We start from the raw sequence: 13,595 nt of genomic DNA on the forward strand, positions 1-13,595 counted from the left end.
GTAAGAGAGGAAATACTTTCCCTCTGCTTTTCAGCTGTGTTGGTTTGGGAAAATTAGGAGCAGCAAAAAATGAAGCTATTGTGGAGTGGTGTATTGCTTAGTATTACAGATGTGCAAAATAGGAATAAACAAGAGGCATGAATTGGAAATTAAATCACAGAGGGGCTGGTATTTTATGAGTAACTGTAAAGATGTTCCTGTCCCATAAAGCCTCTAGAACCAAGGCAAAAGTTAAGTGAGGTTAAATCAAGTGACTGAGGGCTTATGAGGGGGGTGGGAGGGTGTTTAGTTTTGTTAGAAGGAGGAATAAAGAATCCTGGGCCTCTCATTTAGATTCAGATACCTGTTTGGGTTTAGTGTCAGGGATTTCACCTTTCAGAGAGAGAGACTTTTGTTAGAAGACACAGCCAGTCCCTGTTCCTAGCCAGGTTTGTTTCTTTTAGTATATATTTATTTCTTCCAGTCTAATTATACGTATCCCAAATGACTGCTTTTTTATTAATTCCCTCTATAAATGTTCGTACTCTAAACCAGTCTCCCTGGGTTCGCTGCTTCTAATTTGCTGTAGGGATGAACCCTGAATCCTCACTTGCAGTTCAGGGTAAGAGATGAGTAATGGAAAGGAAAAGAACATTTTGCAAAATGAGGGGCTGTGTTGGTTTGATGCAATTTAGTTTAAAATTCAGTGTATTGGAGTATTTTTCTGTCATGGCTGGATAAAGCTGAAGCCTTCTTTTCCCCCCTTGTCTGTCTTCCTGGAGAAGTGAAGCAGGAATGCCTTTCTTTGACCAAGCCTTCCACTGGAAAGCTGCCCAAGCCAGGGCTCATCCACCATGGGAGCTAAGCCCCTAGGTCACACGGGCGCAGAGTTCCACCCTGGAGTTTCTGGCATATCTGTCCAGCTGCACATGTGAGAAAGGAAAAGCAGATACCAAAGGCAAATCAAGCAAGAGTCAAAAGAAAGGCAGTCTCTTTGGTGTCACTCTCTGCATCTGAGCAGGGGAGAAGATGAAAGGCTCTGTGTATGCTTCAGTAGCCTTCTCTATTCTTGTTCCAGGTATTGGTTTGCCCCCCGAGGAGCAGAGGCGCAGGGATGCTGTGACTACTTACTCTTGTTTGTTTATGTTCATTTTGAAGAGACATGTGAATGGAGCTGCCTGGGCTGCTTACGGCAAAGGAAATGGATCTCGGGGGAACAATTAATTTTGCTTGGCTACTTCTGAGCCAGGTGAAACCATAAAATGAACCTGTGTCCTCCCCATTGTCTAAAAGGGATGTATTTATTTATTTTACATTTTAATGCACCACTGACAATTTATGGCGTGAGCCTCAATGAATTTTTAATAGAGAATTGATAGAAAAAAGCTGTATAACATGAGAGATTAATAGAAAAGGTTATCGGATTTGAAAAAGGAAAAGGAAGAAAAAGACAGAGAGCTGATATTTTAATTAACTGCTCCCTGCCTGTGTTGTGATCCCAGAGACATGATGACTGAGTGCCAGAAGGTGAATCTGCTTGGAAATAGAGTGATTCCAGTTTTGTATTAGAGGTGAGAAATGAGATAGTGCTTCAGTATTCTCACAGTTTGAATAATCTGGGTTGCTGTTTGCAACACAGAGCAGAATTTATTGGAATTAAGACAGTCTGCAGATCCATAATGCAATGTGTTGGAGAGGAATAGTAGTAAAAATAATAACAAATAAAATATAGTATATAAAATGTAAATAGTAAAAAGCAGAAACGGAAAAAAAAAAAAAGAAATAGCAGAAGTAAATATAATGATCATGGAAAGATTTGCGCTCCCCCTCCCTTAATCCTGCTCCTTTAAGAGATTAGACAGCTTGGATTCAAACAAAGGACCAAATGCATTTCTATCCTGCTGATCTATCTGGCATGGGACTGTCGGGCCTTTGGGTGGGTGTGCAGACGGGGATAACACTTCTTGGTTAGGCCAATGCTGATGAGCGGTTGTGCCCAACTTCATTTTGCAAAGAGGAGCTGCAATAACGCCTTCCAAATGACACCCCGGGACTGTCAATAGTGCTTTTCTCCCTCTTTTGTGAATCCTGGCAATCTATTAATTGTGCTGCCGAAGAGTAGTGTCAGGGGAACAAAGTAATCAGTGCCACCATCTGCTGTGAGCAGGTTGGCCATGTTGAAGGGAATGCCTGTTACGCTCCGCTCTGTGGCTGACCCCCTCGCTGATGCTTGCATCCACATGTCCCGGAAATAACAGTGATCAGAGTGTTAGACTGATGGGAAAAGGAGAGGTTTATTTTGAGATGCAAAAAGTAGTCGTATTGCTGTTTGGTTCTCTAGAGAGTAAGTCAAAGGACCGTTTTCCTATGGAAAACAAGACATTAGGGCATTGAGAGAGCTAGTATAAAACTAAATGCCTTTTTAAAATTAAGTTTCTTATGTCTCCAGTATTATACTAGTCTCTGCTTTCTGGATGAACCTTCCCGTAAGAGCAGATACTAACATTTCACCCAGTTAAATTCACAGTGAGCAGGTGAGTGCTCCAACTGGTTATGCATGCATATCCCATCAGTATCTGGTCAGAGCTTCTGACCATTAAATACGTCAGATTAATTAAATCAAACTTGCATTAAATACACCAGAAGGGATGCACGATAGCCATTTTCACAAGTTCTGGTTTCTAACCAAAGATGTTCAGGAGAAAGTCTTTTCCCTCTGGTAACAGATGTGCAACATCTTTGAAAGATCCGCTGGATTCTTAGTGTGACTGGTCTCTTGTAAAACTCTTGGTCTGCATCGGGTGGTTGTGTTGTTTGGTTTGGGTTTTTTTCTATATTAGTTCATCATATATGGTTCTGAATGACTGAAAACTGTCTCCCCTGCCCCAAATCTGGCCCGTTTAGCAGCAGAAGGGGAGTAAATGTATGTTCTCTTTATAAGCACATCCTGAGAGATTGTACAGCTGCTTAGTGATGCTCTGCAGTGTTTTCCTGCTGGGTGCCTGTTCAGGGAAGCTGCACGTTTTGTGTGTACCAAAAAAAACACAAAAACAAGTACTTGATTTCAGCCGTGCAGACTACCTCAGTACCTCACACAGTAATGTTCCTGTTCCCTGTGTGGGCACATGACCAGTATTTAATGTGGCTCCCTCCCTGACAGCAGCTCATGTAAGAAAAAAAAAGAAAGGAAAATAAAAGATCAAACCCTGGAGACTTATTTTTTGTGTTTAATGCTTTGAAAATGTTTGCTGGAAGAAATATTGATGTAGCAATGTTGTGTGCACATGAATTATATCAGAGAACAGCTATCAAGCTCAAACCTCACTGCGAGGGCAGCTAAGCAGTGGAACAGATTGCCCAGGGAGGTTCTGCTGTCTCCATCTTGGGAAGTTCTAAGACTAGACTGGATAAAACCTGGCGTAACCTGGTCAGATCTCAGAGCAACCTCCTCTTGGGCAGGAGGTTGGAGTTGATGACCTCCTGAGGTCCTTTACTACCCGAGGTTCCCTGTGATCGTTATTAGATTGTGAGCAGCTTTGCAGAGGGAAGAAACAAATCTCCCCATCACCACTTTATATGCAGATTGATCACTAACAAAGGTAGATACCAGCTAGTCATAGGTGTCGCACTTCAAGGGTGAGCCATTGCTCACGACTCTCACGGTGCAGCTGTTCAGTTCCTAACAGAAAAGCTACTCAAGTCACCATCGCAAAAGCGGTGAGTGACTGATGATCACCTTGATACTGAGGACACGGACTGAAGGGGCCAGGTATCTGTAGATGACTTTTTCTGCTGCAGCAGAAAGATGCTGGCTAGTATTATAGGGTGCTGGTTGTGCTGTGCCACTAGCACAGAGGAATAGACAATTAATTGCTTGAGTTCATGTCTTGCATCTTTTTCAAGCCCTAGATTAATGCAAGCATAGCAAAGAGCACAGAGTGGTTGACGTTTAATGAAATGATTTTTAGTGTTTGGAGGAGTGCTTTATGATCATCTACTATGGTGACAGATGAATAGATTGCATAGATAAAAACATTATTATTTAGATTATAGTACTTGGAAGGTGAGACTTGTTTGTCTTACCTGTCTGTAAATCATGCAGCACACTTCCAGTTCCATGTAGGCAGCAGCTTTTTGTAGTAAAAGCCTTAAAAAATTATTTTGAAGAAGATCATTTGTGGTTTTCGAACATCTGGAAAAAGATATAAAAGAGTGAATCAGTGTTAAAAAGTGGAGGGATAAGAGTTCTAGCGAGAAGAAACACCCATCTTTGATGCTGGTGTAACTCTGTCATGAAGCAGCAATACTGAATGTGAAAGGAATCCTCACAAAACAGGGTTATCACTATTGTCCTTAGTGGGATTGGATGCCATGGAAGTCTTCTGCACTGCTTATATTCATGCTGAGTAAATTTTTTTTTTTTTCTTGCAGCAAAGAAAACTTGTGCCGAGTCAGATTTCACTTGTGACAATGGCCACTGCATCCCAGCCAGGTGGAAATGTGATGGTGAAGAAGAATGTCCTGATGGGTCAGATGAATCAGAAGCAGCATGCAGTGAGTAGCACAGAAAAGTGGTATTTCTCAGATGTGTTGTCTTACCACAGTATAAAGAAACCGGCGGTGTTATTTCTAGCACTTGCAGGATGATCTGTCAACTTTTGCTTCTGTCGGATCAGAAACTGATTCAGGTCATTCAAATCAGATTATTTCCAAACTTTCAAATATACCAGTTTTCCAGACTATGATACAGGTAGCACTGGTGTATGTTTCTGCCTGTAACGTAATTAAAGACATCTCTAGCTCTGTTACAGTTTATCTGGTCATAGAGCTCATGAACAGCAGCAGTGCATGAAGATTCACACTCACCTGGGATCAGGCCTTTTGGAAACTTGTATTTGCAGTGGTTTGTATCGTAGGATATTGGGGATTTATCATCACTGCATGTAGTATTTCTGTCATTACAGAGGAACTTTGCAACATTAGAATATTGCTCAATTTTGGGGGATGAGGGGTGCCTCTGAGAACAAATGAAGAAAAAAGTAGCAGATGAAAAATGAACAATGTAAAATAACTAAAGCAGAGAGTATGACAGATGTTAACTGCAGGTAACCCTTTTAAAAAAAACATTGATTCAGTAAGTGAAAGGACATGCTTGATGTTCATGTACCACGTTTGATCTTGCTCGTTTGACTCTCTGAGGAGGTCCATTTGTGCTCCATTGTTCTAGAGCTGTGAAGGGTTGTCTGATGTTGAGTTGAAGGGAATCCCAGGGATATTTTAATGAAAACGCTAATTACATAGACTTCTGTTTGTGCGCTTACTTATGTCTGCAGGTTTGTTCTTGGGCAGACCAAAAAGCTGGTACAAGCCATTCTGTTGCATTTCTAGTCATGTACTTCACAGATACGTTCCCATGAGTCAGAAGCAGTGTTGGAGCAAGTATTTTATCAGATTTCACCAGAATGGGGCATATAGAGGACTTGAGAATTAACCATACTTTTATTTTTAAGCCTAGCACCACTCCTGCTTTCTCCCCAATTAAGAAAAGATTAATGTGCTTCTCTCGCATAAAATGAATGGAATAATTTTTGCAGCCATGTACAGGCTACAACAAAAAATTACTTCAGTAACTACATTAACATATTTATGAACTGTATTTGTTGGTCTTTCACCCTGCATCCTCCTTAGTCAAAAGCTATATTTATTAATGCTACTTCCACTACCTGTCTGTCTGGAGGGGGGATGAATAACTCCATTCCCTGCAGTCTCTGTCAGAAAATCTCTTGGCCTACACACAGCCCATGCTATGGTCTCTGACATGCAGCACTAAGATCCCTGATGATTTCTCTTAATCATCTTCCATTTCTTTTCTAGCCATTTCACCTTCCATTTTTCCCCCACTTATTTCATCCTCTGGGGAAATAAGCCTTATAACTTAATATAACTTAAATATCGCAAAAGAGACTTGGCCTGAGCCTCTGATTGTTACAGTACAGGACAGGACTGCTGTCCTGAGAGTAAAGTAATTTGTTCAGTTTTGTATGATTATTTGGTTCCGCCCCCCCCGCCCCCACTTGAACAACCTTCCAAGAGACTGAAATCTGCATTTCTGTGGTGGTTCTGCTGTTCTGAAAAGTAGATTGCCCTTGAAACATCTCCCTGCTGCTAATGGGAGTGGGTCAGTGTCACCTCGACGCAGAAATAAGTGTTCTTATTCTGTGCTATATGCCTAACAGATGAACCAGGAATTCTTAGTGAAAGTAGCAGTACCTGTATGGACCAATATTTAATTTGTTTCTTTAAATAAAAGGACTTTGAAACCAGCTCAAAGACTGTGGTATATAACCATGCCATATTTTGTTTTCTAGCTGTCTCAAGCAGACTTACCATGCTTTGCCTCAGCATAAGATATTTAGGCTTTGTTATGAGTTTTAACCAAAATAGATCAATTTTTGTGTGGTTGATGCTGAACTTGTGTTTCAGCATTCACAGGATGCTTGATGCAAGCCTGTGTCTGACTTGTAGCTAGCTTACAAGAAAAGCCAATGTTTCTGTCTGTACCAATTAAAAACTTGCCTTCAAATCTTTAAAAATGACACTAGAATTTTGGAACTTCACTTGTTTTATAGGATTATTCAGATCTGAAGTTTGCACTTCATCAGATGAAGATGAACTAGTTTTAATCTTATGACTATGGATAGTTATAGGCTTTAATTTGTGTGGTGGTAAGGACATTCCTTCCAGATGTTTTATATCCTTGTCAAAGTACGTGTCATCTCAAAGGCTGATCCAATCTGCTGTGTGAGGAAACAGAATCAATGTGGTAATGCATAAGCACAGTGCTGGTTGTAGGGTTAATTCACATATGTTTGCTGGTCTTCCTACTACCACTGGTCAAGACAGCTATAAACCTGGTGGACTATTAAACAAGAAACTGCAGTGTTAGGCTTTGCTTTTAATTTGTACCCTTAATGTAAAAGGCCAAGCTCTTTGTGTGTGCAGATGTTATTTAAAGGCAAAGAGGAGGCTGTAATGACACATACATGTAGTGAGAGGCAAAATGTACAGTGGGATGTTCCTGTATGATCCCTGCCTCCAGCTCCGTTTTCTTTCTCCCTGATGAAGAGGCAACTGAGCTTTCTCGCCGTGGCTGAGGAGTGACTGCAGGCCCCCATGGCAGTCTCATTTTCCCGTTCAGAAATGCAGCACAGCCCTTTGAAGGAGCCTGCACTGCAGAGTTTCCCTAGGGAAGGGGCAGGTTAGGAAATGGAGATTTCTCACCTCTGGCAAGATCAAACTGCTTTATAAAATCAATTGCTTTCAGACAGGCCACACAATTGCCAGCACCTCTGCCAGGATCTAGGGTTATTCCTCAATTAATGCAACACTGGGACATTGTCCATAGCCTGTTCAGGCTAGGGAGATTAAGAGCATTGATAATGCTGACTGTTGCATTTCAGGACTATTCCAGCTTAGAATGTGATGAAAACAAGGCAGTTCCTCTCAACATCTAGCCACCTGGTAAATGGCTTTTTATTTTCTGAATGCTTTTGTGGTGTGTAGGGGTTTTTTTTAATATGTTTTGCACTCTCATATTGGTAGTTAGGGATGTTGTGTCCCCATCACTAATGTTCAGTTAAAGGTAGCAGTTTGTGGTAATTTTTTTTTTTTATTTAAGATAACCCTACTGCAAAACTAAAACAGTGCTTTGCTTTTTCTGTTTCCTAGATCACTGAAGTTGCTCAGCTTTGTACCTAACAATACCCTCTCTAGGGATGTTATCCATCCCCAGGTGTTCAGGACAGCATGACCTGTCTCCTGTTGGGTAGATAAGATGACATTGCAGCTGGCCTGACTTATGTTGTGTCTGTGATGTCTAGGGCCTTTTCTGCTATTCGTGCAACTTTTTTTTTTTTTTTTAAATTGCATTTCCTTCAAGCTGCTGAATGTGGCTGGGAGCAGTAACTGTAAGGGTATCTTTTGAGTCCCACTGAATTCTCAACTGATGAGATTTGTAGGACTTCTCCTGTTGTGGGTTTTGGTGCTATTTGAAAGTTTCTAGCATGGGCTGATTTTGGAGAAGATGGTTATCCAGGCTTTTGATTTAAACAGGTCATTATGAATAAGAAACTGCTCATATTTCTGCATTTTTCTTCAAGCCAGATCCTTAACCTAAACATGCTTTCACATATATAGGTTTGTCCAACTGAATTATTCATGTAACGTGTGAGTCTCCGCTAAACCTCAGTGTTCTGCCATCTGTCAGTTTTTCAGTGCTATTATCTGGCTGCTGAATTTATTTTGTCTCATTTAATTTATCTTAAGATTTCAATGAAACGTGTCCCCCTTTTCTGTGAGCAGATCTCTTCAGGGGCATCTTGTGGGCTGGATCTGTTCTCTCTGAAGTCATCATCAAATATTATCAGTTGGGGAGAGGGTGTTTATTGTATTTTTTGTTTCTGTGTGGAAGCAGAATGAGCTTCTAAATCAAGACAAGCAAAATCATGTGAACTCAGAAATCAGTGCTATCCACAATGCACAGAAGGGACCAAATTCATAAGAAGTTGTGCTGATTGAGGCTGAGGGAGGGAGGAAAGGAGGAGGAATTTACTATTGAAGAGAAGAAAGTTATACTGCGAAACATACTTAATAAAACAAAATAAATGGGATAGTGGGTAAGAGAGAACAAAGAAACACCATTTAGCTGTGCTGCAGTGGTGCTCCTGCTGGGGAAGTGGAAGAGTTAGTACTTGGACGTGCTGATGTCCAGCCTCATCTTCCTTGAACAAAGCCTTTTTAGCTTCGGCAATTGCCTGAACTAGGCCTCTGTTCAGGGAAGGTTGGCTGCTTGTGTGTAAATCAAATGAACCACTTTGGCCTTGCAAGGATACATGCCAAGGGAATAGCTGGGGGAGAAGCCGGCTTGTTGTCCTGTTTGACATCAGCCATTGCTGCTTCTCCCTGCCTGCCGTGAGGGAGAGTCTAGAGTGGGTGCAAAACTGCCAGTGCTGGAAGGTGCTCTGAAATGATAATGGATTTCATCTCCATCGTGCCAGCTTGTTAGTATGCAAGGAGCTCCCCACAGATCATTAAAAAGGGTGGCAAAGTATCTGGAACTTGTAGGAGTAGAGTTAGTGCCTCTGTCAGCGTGACACCTGCAACTCCCACGTATCTCACCAGCAGCTGTTTGGAGATACACTAAATATTTTTGACCTCAGAGTAGGCTCGAACGGTGAGGATCTTATAGTTGTTTGCTGCAGGGTTATACAGCAGCTTGCCTCTGGCAGCTGCAGGAGATCTTTAGTAGCCTACATGTACTCTCCTACTGGAGAGCCCACCATGGTCAGAGCCCTGGACTTATTTTTCATTGCTCTTGCTAAAAGCATCCCAGTGTGGCTTGGTGATCACCCTGAAGCTGTGGTGCAGCCGCTGCTGACATACACAGGGTTTGGTTATGCATACAAAAAGATTTCTCGCTGTTTTCCTATCCAGTTTCTTGAAGCTGAGAGAGGGGGAAGGGAAATCATTTTTCTTACTGAGCTAACAGAGACCTCCAGCAAAATGAATGTTATCTACCTAATGCTGTTCCAGCACAGGTACTGAATCATTCTAGTTTTTTACAGGAAGGAAATCTTAAATTTCCCTCTGAAGTATTTTGATTATTTAACCAGTGACTTAAACAAAAAAAATCTCCAGAGAAAAATAAAAATGTGCTCATAAACAGTAAGAGCACTGAGGGAACACAAATTAAAGGGATAGAGCAAGTGAAAATCTAAGCTGGCAAACTCTTGCCTTAGGACATTGTATATATAATGAGATCAAGGAATGCAGGCAGCATAAACTTACCACTTATTTCTTTATGAGATATGTGACATTCTCCTAGTTAAGAGCAGAAATTATTATATGGAAAGGTATAGTAGGGTGTTATGAGGAAGAAAAAGAGAAGGGGAAAGCTAAATTCATACTGTATTTAATAGGGGAATGATTTAATAGGGCAGGTTTAATAAGCAGCAGTCCTGGAAATAGATTTTTCAATGGAATATAAAATTAAATCCTGAATATTGGTTTGAAATACAGTACCAGTTCATGCAGTCCTTTTAACTTTGAAGTACATGTCACGAGCCATTGAGGGAGATGTATCCAGACTTGACAGTTATATTTTTAATGGGTGTTTTCCATAGTCCTAGGCACTTTGTGTGCTGCTGCTGTGTATGCTGATCTCTCACACTGATCATTCGGCTCTCGCTTTCTAGTAAGTTGCCCAAATGCAAAATTCTGTAATTATGAGTAGTGGGATGGTATTGCTTGCCCCCAGATGTACAGTCCTCTCCTAGCTCTCCATTCACCCCAATTCTTCTTTGATACAGATCTCCTGCATGACTTTAGTTTGGTGGCATTGTTGTGCTTTTGTGGAAAGTGACTTCATAAATTCTCCAAGGGCAGGGAACAGTTTATCCTGGAGGAGGGTGGACTGTCTCATTCAGTTCATCGCATACACCAGGCCATTGAACTTTTAGTAGCAAAAGAAAAACTAGGCCAGATCAGCAAGGAACGGCCATATACCAAGTTTTAAGACCTGGGGCAGTAACAAAGAAGATTTTTTTTTTTTTTCTTTTCATATTCCTCTCCCCCCCCCCCCCCCCCCCCCCCAACATTAAGAGCAGATCTGTTTGTATATATGTGATAAGATGGTGGGGGGTTGTAAATGCAGTGGAACATGTAAATTAAAGATCATTCTGTGGATTTAATTTGTTACAGATCATTCAGAGCATTGAATAAGGTGATGTTAATGTCAGATGTACAGATGCACATTTTACCACTCCCACTGTACTGACTGGCTACTGCCAGCATTAAAATACAGCGGCTTCACTACTCTTCTCACTGCCTCCCTGTCACTGTCCCTGGGGCCACTGGGAGCACCGCTGAATTACAGCAGCTGAGAACCACATATGTAAAACAAATATAGGACAAAGTACAAGATGTGGAAATGCTTCTAGAGTTACAGGATCCTCACAGTGACAAGGCACAAAGGAGGCAGTCTCATTTTCCAGATGCCCAGATTGGTTTGTAGGGCTAATGATGAAAGCTTTGATTTGTCAATGTGATCAAATTTATTGAGACAGAATAAAATGAAAACAGCCCATGATCATCTCTCCATGAAGTCATGGAATAATTTAAGACAGAAGGGACCTCTGAGGGTCCCTAGATGTCCAATGCTCTGCTCAAAGGGGACCCCTGTCCTTGTGTTTGACCACCCTTATTAATGAAAAAAATTCCTGTATCTCGCCAGACTTTCCTTTGTTACAGCATGTCTGTCACCTCCCATCCTATCACTGTGCATCTCCTAGAGCAGTCTGTCTCTATCTTTTCTAGTCCTTCCCATTTTGTAGTTGAAGGCAGCAATAAAATCTTCCTTTAGCCTTCTCTTCTGATGGCTGAAGAAATGCTGTTCCCTCAACCTATCCTTGTATGTAGTCTCTCATTTCAGTTTATTTTGTCAAATAATTGGAAATGACACAGTTGTACAACTAGGATACAGGTTTTTGCATTGCTCGCTCACCTCTTTCAAAGCTTTAGCACATCCAAAATAGAACTTAGAAATTAATTCGTGTTTATGTCTTTAGTATGCTACTTAGCTTCCAGGTCTACTTAGCAGAGGGTTCCAGACTCTTGAAGATTCCTTTCCATGGAAGTGTTTAACAGGACGCTGGAGGTGGACAAGACTTGTTTGAAGCCTGTTAGCAAACTAGTAGTTCCCTGCAGATCATGGCTTGTAGTCCCATGCAGGTTTTTAAAGGCCTGTTTATCCTATGTGTATGTATCTCTGCAAATTCTCACAGATGTACTTTTAACTCATGATTTAGTTATCCTGTCTCAGCCAGTGTATACTTGCTTCCCAAGTGCCTCTGGTTCCTTAACCACTGTAACTGCTTTGAATGCCTCCAGGTGTGTCCTTACTGAGCAGCCCCAAGCTGACCTCAGTATCCCAAAGGACACAAAACTGTGGGGACTAACACAGGAAGTTTTTGACGAGGTAGAGAACCAAATCCAGTTTTTACGGCATCCTGTTCCTTTTCTTGAAGCATGAAATTATCCTTTTTACATCAAAGGAAATTCAGCAAACTCAAAGCCTAGCTATTTATCCCTGGTAGTGGGATAACTTCATCTGTGGCTCATGGGGAGTGAATTACATCTCCTTTTTGATGATTACATGGCTTTGGTGGTCTCAGCACTTTACTTACCTAGAGCTGTAAATGAATTAGGGTATGTAATGATTGTGCTCCAGTTCTACCAGTGCTAAAGTGTTTTAAGTAATACCTGTTCAAAACAAAATGTGCTTTTCCTTTAAAGGAAGGTGTTTGGAGCTTTTATCTCAGAAATGACCTTTTCAGAGGGCCGAGTCCTATAGGAGAACCAATAGAAAATACCTATTGGGTCTTTTCTGATGTTTTTATTGTGTTTTTCTTAAGCAATGTTACTTGCAAGAAAGTCACATTTTTCATGTAGCATTGCCAAGCTTTGACATTTGCAGGGTTCTACTTCAGCTCGACTTTGAGCTTTTGATAGGTGACTGCTACAAAGACTTAAACGCTGGCATTTAAATACTTTTTCCTATTGGTTTAATGCCTTCATGCAGTTCATAAACAGGTATGGTCATAAAAGAGTTTGATGCTGCCTTTTTATGGCTATGATTAATCTTGCAGCTATTTCAGTAGGAGATAATAGCAGGAAAAAGAAAGTTGAGCATATGAAGTTCTTGTATATGTAATTATTTAACACACCGTAAATATTAAACTAGTAAAAACTTAAGAGGCTTTCAGAAATCTCAAGCAGTTTTTCATTGCCTAGTGCTTTTGTTTTTTCCGTTCTCTTGCTGTTTGCTTTCTGAAATTCAGATTACTTGATTTTTATATTTATATTTTTATTGTTTATTGGGGGTGGTGGTGGGTCAGGGATCGTGGTTTGTTTAGTTACTATGGCTGTTGTGAAAATGAAGTAATTTCTGGGAGTCAAAGGCATAACATAATTTGAAAATTGGAATGTTTTGCTAACTGAATGAAGCAGTATCCCACTGCAAGAACACAGAAAGCAACCCTTTTCTCCTTTCATAAATGGGTGAATTACAGCACGAGGAAAATAAGAGAATATCAAATAACATTATTTTAACATTTTTCACATTTAAATAGCTTCTGTGTTTTAGTATCATAGTGAACTGTGTGTTGTAGCTGTGATTCCTAGCTCCACCGCCTTTTCCTTGATAAGCATTTTTTTCTCTTGTTCTCCATTTCTACAGTTGTGTGATCATGTTTTCATTCAGGACCAACTCCCACTGAAATCATTTGCAGTTTTAATAAGGGTCTCGTGATACTCCACCCTGCTTCCTTGAGGATTAGGAGCATGATTAAGACTGGCTTAATATGCAGTCTCTGCATGCTTTGGTAGATAATTTATGTAATTTAAACCTTGCACTGGAGATTTTTAATTCTCTGAAATGCTTTCAGTCAGATTGTGCTCTGGGGTGAGGCACGGTCACTGACGGCACTATCTGCACGTGTGAGGATGGTGTGGATCATCACCATGCGCGTTTGTGGGATGCAGTGAGCCTCCATAGCTGC

The 13,595-nt window shown here is 40.9% G+C and overlaps 1 protein-coding gene across 3 annotated transcripts in view; it reads left to right on the forward strand.

Moving 5' to 3' along the window:
- LRP8 (LDL receptor related protein 8) overlaps positions 1-13,595 on the forward strand; it is a 194,223-nt gene that overhangs the window by 113,847 nt on the left and 66,781 nt on the right. For all 3 annotated transcript variants that reach the window (XM_056356674.1, XM_056356675.1, XM_056356676.1), the window contains one exon: positions 4,411-4,533. In XM_056356674.1, coding sequence (XP_056212649.1) covers positions 4,411-4,533 — 123 coding nt within the window. The remainder of the gene's footprint in view (positions 1-4,410; positions 4,534-13,595) is intronic.

The sequence above is a fragment of the Falco biarmicus genome, chromosome 11 (assembly GCF_023638135.1).
Source record: "Falco biarmicus isolate bFalBia1 chromosome 11, bFalBia1.pri, whole genome shotgun sequence".
In the NCBI taxonomy this organism is placed as follows: Eukaryota; Metazoa; Chordata; class Aves; order Falconiformes; family Falconidae; genus Falco; species Falco biarmicus.